This window comes from Homalodisca vitripennis, chromosome 3, assembly GCF_021130785.1.
Source record: "Homalodisca vitripennis isolate AUS2020 chromosome 3, UT_GWSS_2.1, whole genome shotgun sequence".
In the NCBI taxonomy this organism is placed as follows: Eukaryota; Metazoa; Arthropoda; class Insecta; order Hemiptera; family Cicadellidae; genus Homalodisca; species Homalodisca vitripennis.
The window spans coordinates 46,107,864-46,127,451 of record NC_060209.1 but is presented as its reverse complement, the minus strand read 5'-3'; the positions used below and the strand labels follow the sequence as shown (position 1 = coordinate 46,127,451).

The 19,588-nt window shown below is 31.1% G+C and overlaps 1 protein-coding gene across 1 annotated transcript; it reads right to left on the bottom strand.

The window, feature by feature from the left end:
* Positions 1-369: 369 nt before the first annotated feature.
* LOC124358173 lies at positions 370-6,895 on the bottom strand. Its single transcript, XM_046810467.1, has 3 exons — positions 6,226-6,895; positions 5,427-5,698; positions 370-462 (listed from the first exon to the last, which is right to left on the bottom strand). The coding sequence occupies exons 1-3, from the start codon at positions 6,893-6,895 to the stop codon at positions 370-372; spliced, it is 1,035 nt and encodes a 344-aa protein (XP_046666423.1).
* Between the last annotated feature and the right edge of the window lie 12,693 nt (positions 6,896-19,588).

Here is a 19,588-nt window from a genome sequence, read left to right as displayed (position 1 = left end):
AACATTTATTTACATATAATTTATTCATAACTTTTCAAGGTCATACCTAACATATAGTTTAACATCAATGTGAGGTTACATTACTTATCTGGTATCAATATATACCTCATACACTCTAGATATGCCTTTTGTTGGTTTAAAATACATCCAAATAAAGGTAACTGCCGCAAGTAGTTCTAACTTTACAAGTATTAATCTTATACAATACTGAGGCACACAACTGCTATGACAGGTAAAAAAGAATAAGTAGTACTCATAGTAGAAATCATGTATTTAATCACTATTTTATGTATGATTAGCTATTAATAATTACCCATAGTATGTGAACATACATTAATTGTGTTCACGACACACATAATACACAAGATACTATGCAGTACGTTGGTCGACTTTGCCAGGAGTAGGTGGGGTGGTCTGAAATTGTATAAGAATCACCAAGTATGTAGTTACCGAGCCTGCAATCTGGAACATAGAAATTATTAATACCTGTATAAGTTTATTAACCCTGCCTGATCTAGAAGTTATAGATTACGTTGGTAAACTTTTTATGGGAAATTTGAGGTGGTCTGAAATTGTATAAAAATCACCACGAATATAGTTACTGAGCCAAAAGTATTTTAAAATAATAGTATATTATGTTTACAGAAGACGTATTATATTTCCTCTTGTACAGTAAAATTTCAAGAAAGGAATATGTTCATAAAACCTTGTGATATAGTTACGGAAACACATCAAACCCCACTACAAAATAAAACGCACTGCTACAATGTATGATGTTGAGTCTAGTCAAGATGACAGAGTCTAAAAGGATGAAAGATAAGATGGCGAGAGGATATATGGATAGGCGCCTCCTTCTCCTTTATTTGAAATCTTATATTTTTCTTGGACCCTAAGCCATTAAGTATAAAGCTTTATTGCTTAAGGGTTAGAAAGTTGTTTTTGTGTTAAAAATGTTTTCGTTTGGAAAGACTCCTCTTAGTAAATTACGTTGGTATTTTCCAATTCATCTAATAATTTCAGAGCCAGCAATTTTAGACTTTTGTGTTACCAGAATATACATTTTGTTGTAAATATATTTCCTCGAAACAAAAAGTATTTAAAACAAGTTTTTTCATCTTTGTATTCCCTATAACAAAAACATATATTTTATCAAGTTTTAGGCTTTTGAGGGGCGTGTGGTACTTGCTTCGTAATATAATCTTAATTATAATGTTAATTTTATTAAATCTTCAATGTTTTAGATAATTTCTGCATATGAGGGACTAAAATGTATCCTTTACGAAATATACACATACTGGGGTATGTGTATATTTCGTAAAGGAAAAAAAGGAAAAAAAACGGAGCTTGTTTTGAGCATCTATATTGAGGTATATGGGTAGGCAAATGAAGCAAGAAATAATATTTATGTGGATAAAAATTTCATCTAATTCCATAACAATGTATTCATAAGGATATAATTTAAAGTAAGTTCCACGTACAAAGTTCCTATACTGTATAATACATGAGTGAATTTGCCCTATAAGAGCAGTTCGGCTGCTCCAAGAGTACTGTAGATAATTCCCTAGACGCGAATTCCAGAAATAATTATAGACCGAAGATGAGGATCAGGTTTGTAATTTTTTGGGAGGTCTGCGAAACTTAAGGATAGTCTAAAGTTAATTTCTTTCGAACTAAATGTTAAATTCTGGCCTTCTAAAAATAATAAAGAACCCGTCGAACTGCTAGAATTTTTCACACTCCACTTGTGGTAGAATCTACTCTATACAACAATTGGATAAGCTATACATTATTTGAATGTATAAAATCCCGGTTATACATGAAATTTGATCTATAAACGATCGGTTGCAGTTGAAATAGACAATAACTGTTTGATGCTGATAACAGATACTTGGAACTTATTGTATTTATGTCCGGAGCATAATTTTCAATAAAAAAAAAAAAAAAATTAAGAGTGTCTTAAACAGAAAAACTATTGAATTAGAAGTGGTTTCAGCTACCAAACGAATTGTTTCACTGTTTCAGATTATTCCACGGAAGTAACCATGTGTAGCGGACTAATGCATCGGAGCGTAGTTGGACTCTTTGTTTTATTGTCAAAACTTAGCACGTAGTGTATATCTGAGTATGTATAGGAGATATACATACCATTTATACAAAATGGTGAAATGTCATTCTTGTATTTAATAAAAATAAAAAGACGTTATAAAAAAATTAATATAACCTTACCTTCTTATAATAGGTTTTATTATATTATGGTTTGGTGGATTTCGCTCTGTGCCTTGCCTCCAACAATTATTGACTTAACCCCACTAGTTATTTTCTTAGAATACCGGTAACTTGTTTACATTTCTTGCTTACAATAAAACTTTTGGGAATAGTATAATTTCCAAAAACTAATTACTGTTGTGTTGTCTCCATTTCTTATAAATTATCAAACTTATTCGTGCTTAATTAAGTTCCTTAACAGGTTAACCTGTGTATGACAACTAACAGTGATCGTATAAAACATTAAGAAAGCTATATGGGTTATGAAATATAGAATCTGATTTTATCTCTATAATGTTGGCAATATGGCTAACCTTTTCCAAAGTCTGAAATTGTATAAGATATATGAAATATGTGTCACTGAACCTGAAATCAGAAACACATAACTTTTTCAGACTTCTTATCACATAGCTTAATTGTCATATATAAACACAATTGACTAAGCTGATGAGCATATGCTCTAAACGTATGTAATTCACTTGTTTACATATTTCAACTTGTTAAATAGTATTTACACCAATCCAAAAACCACACTATGAAATTTGCATTACCTTGTAAATTAATTTTTATATATTAATATTGGTTATAAAGAAATAAAAAAAGAGAAAGATAGTAAACTAGCAGTACGAAAGAATGTTCAAGCGAATCTTTACTTACCGATGTGAGTATGTGGCTTTGGATGGGGAATACACCCCGAGCAGAGAGCGTAGCATTGTGATGAATTAGTTGAAGCAAAAACTCCTTCAGCTAGAACGATACAATTTTAATAAAAAGAAAGGAAAACGTAGTATTTGTATGGGTAAAAACATCAGAATTGCGGTTATTTGCATCGTTCGGTCAACAATAGAAACAGGGCGTTTCGAGAATTTGTGTCTCTTCTTCTTTTTCTTCAGTTCTCTCGTAATGCAAAGTCAAGCATGACAAAAGTAAACATCACATACACAAGGATTTGAACTCAATTTCATAGTTTACAACACAAAGGTTAACTATGTATGGTTTATTGGTATGTGTTTGAAATGTACCCTTATCCGCACGATCATAATTTAGAATCTGACACCTGAAGAAGTGAGTAGATATACAATACCGAAACGTCGCGTTTCTGTTGGTGCTACATATAGCGAATATAAAAAATGTATTAAATCCTGTATTCAAATCATTCTTCGTATATAATGAACTTAAAATGGATGAATATGGAGATAAAGTAGAATAAAGAAAAATTTAAAGGAAGTAGTGATGGGAAGCTATAAATCTCCATACATAAGGTTGCTTAAATACTCTTTGGACTAAGAAACTGTATATTAAATATATTATCCTGTTATCCAGAAAAGTAACAAAATTATTCTAGAAGTGTACAATTCAGCAATTTATATTTACGATAATTCATGTTATTTGGTTCCATTTAAATTAAAAGTTTAGTTAATCAAGAGCCGAGTCGATTTGGGTCAACTCTCTGGAAACTATTAACTCTAAATTACCATTCACTTGTCGACTGTCATCAGAAGTTAATTATTTTTGTCATCACCAGATGTTTGTAAGAGTTACAACTGTGTTTGATGTTTTGGTGTATGTGACAAATTATTTTCGAAAGCTCCATAACCTGCAAAAATCAGTGATACCTTCATTTTTATAAAATATTTTTGGAATATGATCTTCCAGTCATATTTTAAATTTATTTTTCGTTGAGGGAATGTGTATTCATGAATTTAAATCCCATAAAAACATGTGTTAACAAGTTGGCAGACAAATTTATTTTCTGTAGCCCTCTTAATAGTTATAATTCTGTGTCTACCAAATGTTATGTCTAATCATCGTGCACGATAAAAATCTGCAGGTTATCTGTCTCTATTTGATACTAGACTGAGATTTAGGTGTAATTAACCAACAACATCTACTATACTTGTGTATGACTCAATAAAAACCACCATACCAGGTGTCGTGTAACAGGCGTCGCTGAGGTCGTATGCAAAATTCCAAACTTATAGCTCATTTAACTCATGTCCTAGTGACAGACAGACTTTCTGTATAATTAATAACAAGTTTCAATTCCTTTCTCATGAAGAAATAAAGTTTAAAAATTCAAAGATGACGTCTCTCTCTCTCTCTCTCTCTCTCTCTCTCTCTCTCTCTCTCTCTCTCTCTCTCTCTCTCTCTCTCTCTCTCTCTCTCTCTCTCTCTCTCTCTCTCTTTCTCTTTCTCTCCCCCAAAGCCCAGCATACGGTGTGGAACTCCTACCTTGTATTAAGTTAATATTTAAAGTATACCAATATTCCAAAAAGTTGCTATTATATCAACCTTTAAGAAGAATAATATCATAAATTTAGTAATAACATCATTGCCTGGGATTTTGTTTCCCTGTCTCAGAAGGTTATAACGGTCAAACATAAAACCGTTTTCCATAGGTAAGGTTGTGAAATTGCAGTTCGGAAGCCTAGCGGACTTGGGAAACAAGTTTTAGAACGAAAAAGGTCAAACCTTTCTCCTACTAGATTTAAGAAAAACATTACAACAATACACAAAACAATACAATAATAGGTGGTAGCTGAATAATCTGTTTGTACATTTTTTCTTAATTTTCTTTTGTAATTAATATTTCGAATACAGAAACATACGATTTCTAGATTTTGAATTATTTAGACCAAAATTACCTGTCTTTTTACATCGGAGTTCAAATCCCTGTTAACTAATCTGCAAATTATCGGTGCTGTCTCATCTGCCTGAAAGTTTAAAAGCAACGTTATTAACAAAATATTAAAAATTTTATATTACCTATTAATGTGTATATTTAACTTGTTTTAATTACTAAACTGTGCCTTTTGTTATTTTTTAAATTATATTTCAATAAAATTTGCATAAAATAAACTCTCAATATATTCGGAAAATAATTTTGTCAAAGAGAGAAGAGAATAAGAGTCGTAAGTCAAACCATATCCAAACTCAGTGAAGATGGTTTGATAAGCTCGAAAATTTTTGGCTAAAAAGTGATAGGCTACTATAATTTCAATATATGTTGATTAAAAAAAATATTTAAAATTAAATAGGCTTTCATGATTGTACCAATTTAACAATTGCTTATTGATTGATTTTATTCAATAAATAGTTTTCAACTAATTCTTTTACAATGAAAAGCCAATTAAAATAATATAAATTATGTGATAACATACAGCATCTGTGAGGGCAGTACTTGGTCGCACCAGCAGAACCAGGTGAGAGATGTGAGTGATTGCCCAGAAACCCTGTATGACAAGATAGGAGCCCTGTCCTGGCACCAGGTGAAGAAACAGGTAGTAGAACGTGATGATAATGTGGACCAGGCCAGAGAACACAGCAGCCAACAGCTGATTGCCGTAGAACACGTTAGCATACTGTACTGCGTCACACAACAACCAGTACAGGCCTATCAGATCTCTGAGGTTGGTCATACAAGAAGTATCTTCTGCAACACGATTTTACAAGATAAACTATAAATACAGAGCTTTGTGTAACTGTACACATTTGTTTTTAAAAGGTATAAGTTAAAATCGTAATATAAAGGTAGACTTTATTCCAAGTTATGCCTACATATTGAGCTTTCCTTTAAGCTTAAGTTTTTATCAGGATCTTTTAAGGATTGTATTTAAACTTTTGTGACTTTCTTTTATCAAGAGTGTCATTCCTTAGGGATGTATGTGTTTTTTTATCAATAATTTACATCTTTTGAACCAGTTAAGATATAGCTATAGAATTTGAGAATTGTATTACCCTTTGGTAGACCTTTTTGAAAATTAAATATTAACAAAATCCTTTTATCCGCTTTAAAATGTCGGACGTTTAAATTATTCCAAACAAAATAATTAAAAACCGATTAATTTAACCAAACTACTGAAAAGTGAATGAAACCTTTATTTTATACTGTATTTAGCGATGATTAACTGGGGTTTGACCTAAGATAGCTTGTTACATAATTCAGAAAACAAAACTCACCTTGTATTGCATTAATCTTAACAAAACTCTGATTCCTGAAAAGTTGGCCAAAACTCTTGCTTATCACAGTCTTTTTCATGACATCATTGATCAGCCTGAATCGTGCAGCGATACCTTGAGTCATGGTAGTGAACTGGACGAACAAAGCAGCCTCGACACAGTACAGGGAGAACACAGGGATGTAGAAGACGAAGGAGTTGCGACCTTCCGATCCAAAGCAAAACTCCTGAACCAGACTGGCCACAGTTAGAGAGGTCATGTAGGAAAGAACAAGAAGAACTTTGGTCCGGTCAACACATTCCAATTTCTGCCTGAGGGAGTGGTCGACTTTACCCAAGAGGTAACACATCTCGATGAACTTCTTGTGATGCCTGAAGGACTCGACGATTACCACGAGGGCCATGATGTTCAGGGATACAACATCCAAAACGACAGCAAACGTAGCGGTGTGACTTGTCATGCGGATATTTCCTGATAGCTTCCCTTGGAAGTCGACATAGAGAGTCATTTGGGAGAAAAAAATCAGGAGAGCAATCATGGTCCAGCCCCAAACACAAACCATTGGAGAGAACGAGATAACCCTTCCACTACTAGTTCCATCAGTATACTTCAGAGGCAAGCCACCAAATACTTGGCTAAATAGAAGAACTTCAAATGCTATCACTTGCATTTTGGTCTTAGAACAGTAACTGGGGACTGCCTCACACGAATCGATTTGAGAGATTACTTATTTATTGACGGCTGTATTTACTTAATCAAACTAAGCACTTGATTGACACTGTTTGTCAATGACATTACAGCAATGTGCTTAAAAACTGTTTTTACTTATTTAAGCTATAGACAGACGTTTACGTGTCATTGGCCAGACATGTTATGAATAATACAACAGTGAGAAAGAAACCCCAGCACGTACAGAGACATACACATTCCTCATGTTCAAATCATGTTCAAAGGATATTAAGATATTCATGTTAAGGTATTATGATTAGAATGACTGTCTGATAATTCAAAAAATGGCTGATACATTCAATATTAAGATTTATAGCAGACATCCCTTCAGGAATTACGCAGCAAGTGTTTTTAATTAAATCAAATCATCACAAACCTAAATAAATTTTACCAACTTCTTTAATTTAAACTCCTAAAAGTAAAAATTTTCTTGATCCAGGAATCGACATAAAAATATTCTTGAATCATATGCTTATGCAAAGTTAGGTAATAGTCAGGTTGACCGTTAAAACGATTAATAAGGACCATTAGGGATAATGTGGAGAAAGTATTTTGAGCTTTGTACGAAATAATCGAGAAAGCCAAACGGTAACTATATATATACAGGGTGAGTGGTTCTTGGTGTGACAAAGTTTGTTGGGTTATAATGAAATGTAAATGTGATACAATGGTGGTTATAAAAAAGTCTAACTCCTAAAATTAGGTCTGAAATGAATTATTTTCAGTTTTTCTAAAAAACCCGTGTTTTTGTACGGGTTTATATAAACGGATCAACCCGGATTGTGTGTTATACATATATATATATACATATATACATATATATATATATATATATATATATATATATATATATATAGTTTCCGTTTGGCTTTCTCGATTATTAGCTATCAAATAACATAAAATCATCTGCATAGGTGTATTCTTAAAAAAGGGTGAGTTCCAAGCCTGGATGATCGATTTTATGATTGCTATTTTATAGCGCTAAGACGTTTCATAGATCCACTGGTGACACCGTAAAACTGATAGTTGGTAGTCGTAGAATAATGTTTACACGGTTTTAGATTTTATTTGTCTATATAATAAGTCTCGTATTTGGAAGCATAGCCGAATTTCGCTTGCATGCTATAGGGCCTAAATAACTGCAATACCCTACCTCACTGATATTTAAATATTTTATTTAATGAATACATCTTTATGTATGTAAGTTGTGTATGTACGCACGAGAACTTGGTAATAACAACAATATGGTAACCTTCAGTCTATTTGGAGTCTCAATCGAATACGGGAAAGAGGTGGACATTATTATTGTATTATAGGTAATCATGATGTCAACGCGAAAAACACAGATTGAAAAAGCTGGAACAAATAGGGTATATTATGTAGGTGACATCAAGGGTATATATTATGTAGTGTTAAGTGTGATATGTCTTCTAAAGTTATGAAGCTTCACAACTGATGAAGCCAATGTGTTCAGTTAACTAGGTATTTGGAAAAAGTGGGTTGTAGAATGAAATTGCTGATAAAAAATGGAATGGAGAAAAAGCATATTTTATCTATTTAAATGAAATAGAAAATTTAATATTAGCAGTTACCCGTGGCTATACCAGTGATTTATTTTTTTAAATAAGTGTTGTGTACAAGCATGTCCAAATGGTGTTATAAAAACAACTGGAAAGGAATGGACACGGGAAAATATTCCAGTCTCTTGATCCACTTCAAAATAAATATACATTCTCTTGAGAGTGTTGCCCAATCTGTTTGGAAACTAAAATCCGTTGGAAATAAATATAAAATCCATTTAGAACCAGTTTAGATATCTTGGAAATCAATAGAGAATATGTTGAAAATATTAGCAAATCTGTTTGGAATCACTATGAAATCTATTGACAATGTTGACTAGTTTGTTTGGAATCAATATAAAATCTATTGAAATTTTTGTCAAATATGTTTTGCAATCAGTGTAAAATCTGTTCAATTTAAATGTTTCATCTACTGAGAATAAATGTAAATTGAATATAAAAATTTTGCAAATTTCGTTATTTATGTATAAAATAAATGTAAAATTAGTTTAAATGCGAATGCAAAATTGATTAAAATTAATTTATAATCTGCTAGGAGTGTATATAAAATCTGTTAAACATAAATAAAACACTTGTGGGGATTCAGCTTTAATCTGTTTACATTGTTGTAAAATTCTTTGCTGATAAAAAATCTGAATGTATATTTAAATCCTCGAAATGTAATTTTATCTATTTTTGTAACATATAACGATAGCAAATGTTCGAAATCCTTTCAAATCATACATCACCAAGAACGAGCCTCAAACAAAGAAGTAATAACTGAAAAATAATGTTTATTAAGTTGAAATAAAATATAACAATTTAAAAAATATAAACATAGACGCACAATGTAAGGAAATACATCTTATTTTTCGTATTGTTTTAAAACGAACCTAGAAATGTTCTGTAATATGATATGATATTATGTAACATAACTAGTGAGTTTTTTTCAGTCAATTAATGACATCATGACGTCGGTGAGAAAGTGTAATATCTGAAGGAATATAATATAGTGGGTTATGATATATTTGATCTGTGACTATGAAAACCGTAGGCATTTGTGTCTATCAGCCAGTTACTAATTAAAACAATCAGCTTAAGATAGAGAACATGAGCTTTATTTGCATTTAAAACGATTTCATATATCACATATATATATATGTGTAATCTGATTACTACTCTGCAAACTTATTCAGCTCCTGATGAACTGAATGGAGCAAGTAACTAACAGAGGCGTTACTCCGCACCACCATGACGTCATATAGGCACACAATGTGCTTATTGTTACAATAACGAGATAATAGCAATAATTGATAGGAGGAATGTAATGATGCTGACTTAATATGTTGGTTGCTAAGCAACAACCCTCCCGGGGAATCAGAATACCGACCTTTCTCTTCCATACAAGTCTTCCCTAAATTTATTGCCTGATTCGTTGCCAAGATTTAACTAGTTTATTCAGTTTCCACAGAGGAACTCGAAGTAGAAGAATATTATTTAATCATATTATCTGGAAGAACATTTCTTCCATGATCAATTTAAAAGCGCTTACATTCACTAAATTATATAGAATACAGATTCATAGGATTCAAGATCATCCCTAAGTATTGATGTACTTTGTTTAAAAATAATCAAATATATATATTTAAATATATATAAAGGAATTGATTTTGATCGTTATAATTGGAACAGAATTCATATTATCGCTAACAACATAACAGCAGGGCGTCATTTCATAGCATTAGTGTTTATTCACTTGATTTTTGTTTGGATAAATTGTAGCATACAAAAATGTAAATTTCTGTTATTTGACAACAATGCTACCTGAGGATATATGACTGTATATAAGAGACTGAGCAGAATAGAATTGAAGGGCCAGCGCATTAGATATCTTCAATCGACCTCCTGTGACGAAAGGCGTACTTGAATGTATCATGTCGCCCAGGAAAAGGGTCTCTGCCCTATGTGTGCAGCCCTAAATAACGATGAAATGTACAATTTATAAGACAGTAGTTTAGCGATAGATTTAATCCTTACTTACATATTTTATTATGAATAAAATATAAAGAAAGCCGTTTTAACAATACTTGTGATTATTTATAAACGCTCATTGAATAAAGAAACTGCATAAAAATGAATCTTTTGAGAAGTCGTCTTAATCGTATGGTCATTGCAGTTTGTTTCATATTGTGGGAGGAAAGGCAAGTTTATAAATACGTTTTCATATGTTTTCTCAGAAAGTTATTGAAACATTTAATTGGGTGGGCGATAGCGAAGCCCATCATTTGGTTGGGAATATGTCTTTTTTTACAATGCTTAAAGACAAAAATATCCTAATATTAAAAAAATTCTTGGGTGACAAGTGATTTAAATAGTATTAATACCATATGAAGGAGTTAAATAAAATATTTTTTATATTATAGTAATTAAATTTTAATTTAATTTTTTTGGAAATTGTACTATTAATTGTTTAAACTTAAAATAAAAACGTGAAATAACTTTAGTACAATGTAATACTTCTAGTCGTAAGTCTAAGACAATTTTATCATTAAATTTGTGCGTATATACTTAATTTGTTTGTCAGTAATACTATTTATTGGGAAGGTTCAGTTATTAACCAGGTGTATTAAGATAGCATAGAAGGGAAAATAAATCCATAAATTGAAATACAGTAAATGTGAAATATATCAACTAAAAGGGAAAGGTCTATATCGATCTAGATGAAATGATTTCCAAATAGACTAGCCCTACGCTTACTCACTTAAAAAATATCCAATGAGCCACCACTTTGAGCGTACTCGTTCCATTCTAATGTATAGAATTTTAAAAACATGGCGGGATTTGCATAATCGGAAGTTCCAAGAAAATCATGATCCATATAAACGATAGTTCCAAGATATCAGGATCCACATAATGGGATGTTCCAAGATAATGTGGATATAACCAGGATCCGCATAGCGAAAGTTTCAAGATAACCTGGATACGCATAACCAGGAGTTTCTTTTGTAAAAATCATGTATTATTCGAAAAAAAAACCCCCTTTATTATTTAGACAGGCACCATCGGTGACTTGATGTCTGAACCACGGCCTATTGCCGAGAAAATAGCAAGCAATCCGTGAGAACAGGGTCACTCAGCGTTCATCCCCTCAAAGAGCAGCCAAACTCAGCGTTACTTGAATCAGTTGCTGTACAAGCCATGCTTGATAATTATCTCACAAACAAAAACTATATTATGGCAATCTGATGAAGTTCACTCTAAAAGAATGTTTTTGTAATTATATGTGGTGACTATAGATATTTGATAAGAAAGAACTGAAAAAATAATGATAATAATACATTTAAATGGTTTTTAGTTTAATTCTAACTAAACCCATTTAGTTAGAAGTAAGGAATAATAGTATTCCTTACCCACTGTATTACCAAATAAATAACTTCTTTATTGGGCAATAAAAGTAAAGGAAACGTAGTTGAATAAGGAATTATCTCTGTTTTAGAATACTTACACTTCACAGAAAGACATTTAAAACTCTTAATAAAGTTTAAAGCGTAGTAAATTGTTTCTCTATATCTTTGGAAACTCTGCAAGTAAGGTAATTCCACTTAAATATTGCTTTAATTTTGTTTGTTTTATTATACCTTAAGGAAGTGATATAATGACTAATCCCAATTTAACTCTTTTTTTTTACATATTATCAATACTAGACTATTTTAGATTCTTAAGATGATAAAAATTGCCAGAGCTTTTATATTCTTCGCTTGCAACTATCTACTGATTGAACATTTAATTTTCAACTTTTTATACCAAGTTTGAAATTAAATTTTACATTAGATACATGAGTACTCATAACATGTTGAAATTTTCTCTATTGAAATTATTAGCTGAGCGTTAACAAAGACAGGCAGACAACTTAATATCATGCTCAATATTTTGAAAACGAACTGATCTATAGTCTTATATTTATGGACTTGACCATTTTAATGAATCTTCATTTTTAAGTTAGTAACACTGAGTTCACGATGGTGCATGTTCAACGTCAGAATTTTGCTGAACGTCACAGTAGCATATCACTCAGTAGACCGACACAATCTCTTCTGTCTGCTGGAGAGATTTTAACATTTATTTTCTTTTTGCATGTCCGCAAGACATCTAGAAAACGAAAAGATTTACATATATTTCGAAATTTTACATGCAAACTGAGAAAAGCCGGCTACGATTATTGGTGTGGCGTACTCTTACCTTCGATTATTGTCGAATGTCTTATTCGATTCATTAGTATTAAATTATAATTCTCATTAAAAGTTATCCTTCTTTGGTTAATTATATTTTGCTTGTATATATTGCTCCACATATATAAATTTTACGCCTCTTGTACGGCCTTTAAATTGAAGTTCCAAAAACACATCTACTTAAAATTTAAAACTTTTGGTTTGAGTGAAATTTTAATTTTAAAAAGCACATTTTAAAGAAAATTAAAGTTTTTAAATACAATCATTCATGGATCGTAATATCTAATAATATCAAGCATCTACAAATATTTGATTAAGACCTGTGTTTATATTAAAAGGGTGGTAATAAAATCCAAAGAACGCAATTTGTGCAAAGACCTTAAAAAATATACATATTTACCACTTATATATTACTGAAAGTTTTCCAGCTTTGAACACTGGACTCTATGTGCCATAAACATTGGTATCTATTTATCTTAATAAAATTACACATGCAATCAAAGTATACGAAACTCTTAAAGTAAATGTAACACTTTATCTCTCAAAACATGTTAAAGAGTCCCAATAGTATCACATCGACAGTAAATAAATCTAAGCTTAAATATACCTAATCAAAGCATAAGATAATTAAAATTCTCCAGTAATATTATGAACCTATAAAAGAAATACCATTTTTCCCAGAGGCAAATAATACTTATATCACACGCTTTTCTGCCCATTACCTTTATTTAACGAATCGTTATGATTTTAAGAACTCATTTACAATGAAGTCATACACAGAAATCCGTACACGTCACAAGAACTACTTCTACTCCTATGACGTTAAAAATTAAACTTACGTCTCCAAAGTTAAAAAATAAAAGAGCCTTATTGAAACACACTTAAGTAGTTCAAACACATTTTGACATGTGTGGCAGTTTAGAACTCACTTAGAAGTTGTTACGAATACTTTGGAAACTTTGGCCTTTCCATTAAACTTCGTCTCACTTCTGATGTTGTTGCAACCGAATAGAACTACTTAAGGTGTCAAAGTAACGATGAACTAAAGTAGATCAAATATAAGAGAGTATTTTTGAAAGCTCGGGAGTACACAGTATCTGACAGTGTCTCTCCAATATATGAGCCCTGCACGTGCACTGACTGATAGTCACAATGTCAACAATCAGCTAATCTAAACTATAGGCATGCCATTAGTTAGTTAAGTCACATTCATAACATACAGTAACAGTACAAATCCTCATTAGCAGGCGGTTAATTTGGTTTACATTTCATGTTACGCGATAGCCACGCAAGACTATTCAACTCTTACAATTCCTAACATCGACGAGACGCATTTGGATCAGTGAGATTTATGTACTGAAATGTTGACTTGAATAAAGAGTTTTGAACTTGAACTTGAACACTGCAGTACCTGTAGCTTGGGAGAATATCGATTTAGAAAATCATCTATCAATAATGCTGTTTGCAACAAAATGGCAATGTTAACCTGATTCCTTCTACTTGTTCCTATTAAATCCCACTCTATCCAACTTTGTTTTAAATAAATTGGTCGATTTGGTTCATTTAGATAAAATTACGAGTATACCAGGGCTATTCGTTCATAGTTTCTTTGTTTGAACCATTAATTTTAAAACTACTTAACTTCTAGCTGTTATTAACCGTTGTATTTTAAACACAAATATAGATCTTGAGACTAAAAAAACCAATAAATGCATTTGCTCATATTAGACACTGTCAAACGCACACAAAATTCGCCAGCTTAGATCAGAGGACCAGCTGTTTTCTTACAAGACTTGTATGGAGTTCTTAGAGTTCTTCAAAGACAAAAACATATTTACCCTGTACCTGTATTTTAAATGAAGTACGATTATAGTCAGGACACACATAACCGCACCGTGCCCGACACTCACTGTTTGTACTAGAGCATGTTTCTTTTGAATTCGAAGTGACAGATACAAATACTAAAATTATTCGGAAGATTAAGTATTGGTTGAGATGAATGTTAATTTCATTGTTGTTATTTTTATTAATCGCTGTGGTGAATGAAACATTGCAATGCTACAGTAGAGCTTTGTACAATCAGCTAGTGTGTAAAATTTGTAAATATCATTATCTTAGTTATATTTTGTATCCCTATAACTTGTATCCCTTGTATCTCCAAGACTTGTATGGTGTTCTTAGAGTTCTTCAAAGACAAAACACAACTACCCTGTACCTGAATTTTAAATTAAGTACGATTTATACCATTACACAAATATACACATATTTATATAATGGTTCTATTTCTTTCTGAGTGATCACAACCGTGACTGATGTAACCTTTCAGTTTATAAGTTTATGAGAACAAATGGGCTTGCATATGCTTTCCCCGAGCGTAACCGTTCAAAGTATGTTTGAATAGGTATCCATAGAATACATGAAACTAGACAATTAAAGTGAATGTGTTATGGATAAGAAATAGTGAATATAGTCATAAGAAGATATCAATGTTTATGTAATGTTCTATTGCATTTGGTTGAATATTTCAAAAGATTTCAGGGATAACTTTTGAAACATTCCAGACAATTTCCGATTTTTTAACTATATAACTATTTTAAAGAGTGCTTACTTTGATACTCAACCAAACTAGGCTCGATATTACTCTTCATGATCAATTTAATTATCGTTTAGGTTACTTTAGTATTGTTGTAGTTATTAAGATAGTGCTGTATAGTGTTTTTGGGAGAATGTAACTAGTTGGGATGTCCCCATCTGGATTGTGTTCAAGAAATTTTCCAAACGTAGAAGTTTATAATCCTTACAGTAGAATTTGATGTGATTGATGTAGTTCACATATAAATGACGTAGAAAGCAGTTTTCTACCATAAAAAAAGAGATCACAACGATTATGTAGGGAGAAGGTGTTATGTATAGTAAGTTTTGAATTGAAGCATGACATAAATCTTGGAAGAACTTTGTGAGAATGTAGCACTGCAACGTTGTTTCATAGAAAAGTGTTGTAATTTTTTTCCGAATCTATCCAAATAATAAAGCTTTTGACTTACTAATTTATATACACATAAAAAATTCAATGTATCACACACACACACACACACACACACACACACACACACACACACACACACACACACACACACACACACACACACACACACACACACACACACACACACACACACACACACACACACACACACACACACACAAACAACACACACGCACAAGTAAAAGTAAAATAAAAGGACTAAAAACATTGTAGTGTTTAAAGTAGGTGTGTCACGCAGTAACGGCTTCACTACTTTAAGACACACAATATACGTCTTAACGAGCGCTGTTTTCTCTACCGTAACTCCTCAAGGCAACTTTAAACCCCGTTTACGCTGTGCTACCAAGCAAATGGTTACGGTAACGTAGATAACAATAAAAGTGTCACATATTGTCAGAATGGGGGTCTTATTAAAAAGCACTCACTACTCCAAGACACACAATAATAAACGTCTTAATGAGCGCTTTTTTCTCCACCTTAACCCCTCAAGGAGCCTAAAAGCCCATTTACTTGGGTATTGCTGTGTTAGCGAGACAAATGGTTACAGTAACGTAGAGAACAGTTAGACATGTAATACAGTCTCAGAGTTGGAGTCCCTCCCTAGAATGCTTTCATTCTTCCAACACACACAATATACGTCTCAGTGAGGGAGGAAACGTGACTAAATTGTCTTTAGGCATTGGGAGAGTCGATAAGAATATTCAGTAGATATCTCAATTTTGCTTATCGTGTTCCTCAATAACATTGAAATGCTAATGTAATTTAATCATAATATTAAGATAATAATTTTAAATGCTAAAAATGAGTCATAAAATTGGATTAAAAACTTTTGTAGTCAGTCCAAATAAAAAATGAGTTCGGATATATATATATATATATATATATATATATATATATAATTGTAAATTTTATATTGACTTACCACAGTTTTTGTAAAAATTTAAAAAGGCGTAAGTGTTACTGCTACTATACTGTATTACCACAAGGAAAACTCAGAGGATTTATGATATAAAATGTTATACAGATGATAATATCACTAGCATAGTTTATAATCGGTTACAGCAAAAATATTATGATAATACTTTAAAAGCTTAAAATTAATTTTTAAATACAGTTTTTGTATTTATTTATTAAACCCTATTTCCAGTGACTGCAAAATACTGATTCTATTAAATGAATTAACTGTCGACGCGATAAAATAGCAAAAATGGTCAAATAATTAAGGTTTATGGTTGCATAGAAGAAAACAATGTTTAAAATAATATATTGGGATGCGCCGTCATTACAAAAAATTTAGTTACATTGCATTTTAAAGTTTGTAGCATCTTTCAATTTGGTAAAATAACTGCCACGTAGTGCCATGGAATAATATCTTGTTATACTGCTATTTCGACAAGTATGCCTATATATATATATATATATATAATAAACTTTTTTATATATATATATATGTTATACATTTCATATACTATATATATATGTAACTAATATTATATATATATATATATATATATATATATATATTTATATATATATACATATATATATAACACACACATATTATATATATATATAAACATATATAGATATCTATTATATATATATATACATAATGCTTAATCCGTGTTTACGTTAGTGTTGATGAACATTAAAATATTGGATTGTGAGTATATTGTATAAATATTAGTTTATTTTGTTTGGATGAATAAAGAGATTAGAATTTAGGTTTAAATGTCCCATATAAAGTCTTTTTAAATTAGAGAGTTAAATATTTCTTCTGTATACTACTAATTGCTTAATTTCCTAATTTGTAAATGGCCAATTAATTCCAATCCTATTTGTAGCATTCTTTGTATTTTTGCGATGCTTCCTCTTTTTAAACTTAGTTAACAAGATAAGGTCAAACGTTTACTAACATTTTCTATGGTGACCTGGTATTTCCAATGTTTCCCGATCTATATATTGTGTATTAATATATATTTCCACTATCTGTGTATTAGTTTTTTACTATATACGTTACTTATGCGTTACTAAAGTTTTGTTGTATCACTTGCTTGGCGCGTCAAAACGTTTTAGGATACTCACAACAAGTTCTCCAATATTTTTCCGTACTTTAAATATGACCTTTGTTGTACTGACACTTATAAGAATATAAAATTAATATAAGGTCGCATCTAGGATATCCAATTAATTCCTGAGCCAAGATAATCCCAGCTTGCATGTTGACGTTTTCAGGCTTTTGAGAGAAAAATTATTCAAGCATCTACTGTTAAACAGTACGATGCTGAGAGGACGAAAAAATTACTTAGTTTTCATAAATAATGTTCATGTACATACTTAAATTGTTATTTTCTTTTGAGAATTGAATGATGTATAAAGTTGTTTATTAAGGCCAGGATAAAGATAGATACATGTAGTTTTACAATGTTCAGCTTCTTCCACTAAGACATAATCAAAAACAAAAATGTCTTCAAAAATTTGTAATGCTCTCAAAAATTCTAATTTTTAGGACATGTGGTCACGTTGAGCGATTGCATGAAAAAAATTTTACGTTTTTATAATTAAATCATAAATTTGGTTTTCTACTCCAACCAATAAAAATTACCCAAGTATCTGAAAAACCATTAATTAATCGTATAGCTAATTTTACGAAATCAAAAAAAGTTTTTTTAGGCATAGATGGTACCATCGTACAATTGAATATTTACCCAAAAATATATAATTGTAATATTTTATGACTTGAACCAAATATTAAGGCAGTTTCAGTTTGTGGCGTATCGCAAAAAATGTAATGAATTTTTAGAGTATAAGATTAATAACAAATTAGTAGATAACATAAGTTTTTAGCAATTATGAGGCGTGTTGATCAAATTTACAGCGAAAATAAAAACTGTAGAGAGGAATGATGATAATATAGATCCAAGTATTTAGAGGTTACATTATATAATAAACTTGTTCAAAGACATTCTACTCATTTTTGATCCCGGGTTGTTGCTAACGTTCACACTACTTTTCACTCTGAACGTTCCTAAAATCAAAGAGATTTTCACAGAAAAACCAAAATTAAATTTGTTTTTACCAAAACTGTACTTATTAATTTATTAATAATTGATATTGAGGAAGAGATAATATATAGAATTATTTTAATTTAATTACACATGTTACGTAATACCTGTTGTTGAACTTCATACTTGTTAAATCTCAGCTTTACAATAGGTTTCATTATGCAGATAGCATCCAAAAGTTTAAACTCATGATTGTGTTGTATTAAAATGCAGGAAGTACATTACTTCTCAGATTTTATTAAGATTAGGTATTTCATTAAAAATTCCAACTTATCCTCACCCTTTTCTCTTGAATTACTTCAATTGTCATGTTTTTACTTTGGAAATATAGCCAAAGACATGTACTCAAGACAAAAAAGTGAAAGATGAGCTCACTAAATAATCTACAGTACATACAATCATTTGTCTGATTCTCATAATGAAAATATTTATTTGAATAATAAAATGTTTATAGAGTAAAGAATGGCAGTGTATCTATACTTAGTCATATTTATTAACACGACATTATAAAATATAAACATAGATATTGGAAGATATACTTATTTTTTTAAATTTGACCACACCTTTTATGCATGGCCACTTGACAGTACAATCTTAATAAGTTCCATGTTTAAGTAAAGGTTATATAATGAGTACTGTGCGTTACGGTTTTAAGCAGGTTATCTAGAATAGAAAATAATAAATAGTCTACCCATGATGCCTGATCCGCCACAGTATTTTTCTGTTTACGATCGC

What these genes read in the sequence shown, in the direction of transcription:
- LOC124358173 (XM_046810467.1), bottom strand. Translation starts at nt 6,895, where the DNA reads ATGCAAGTGATAGCATTTGAAGTTCTTCTATTTAGCCAAGTATTTGGT. An exon ending in TAAGATTAATGCAATACAAG is followed by an intron (nt 5,699 to 6,225) that starts GTGAGTTTTGTT and finishes ATCGTGTTGCAG; the next exon opens with AAGATACTTCTTGTATGACC. An exon ending in GTACTGCCCTCACAGATGCT is followed by an intron (nt 463 to 5,426) that starts GTATGTTATCAC and finishes TCTATGTTCCAG; the next exon opens with ATTGCAGGCTCGGTAACTAC.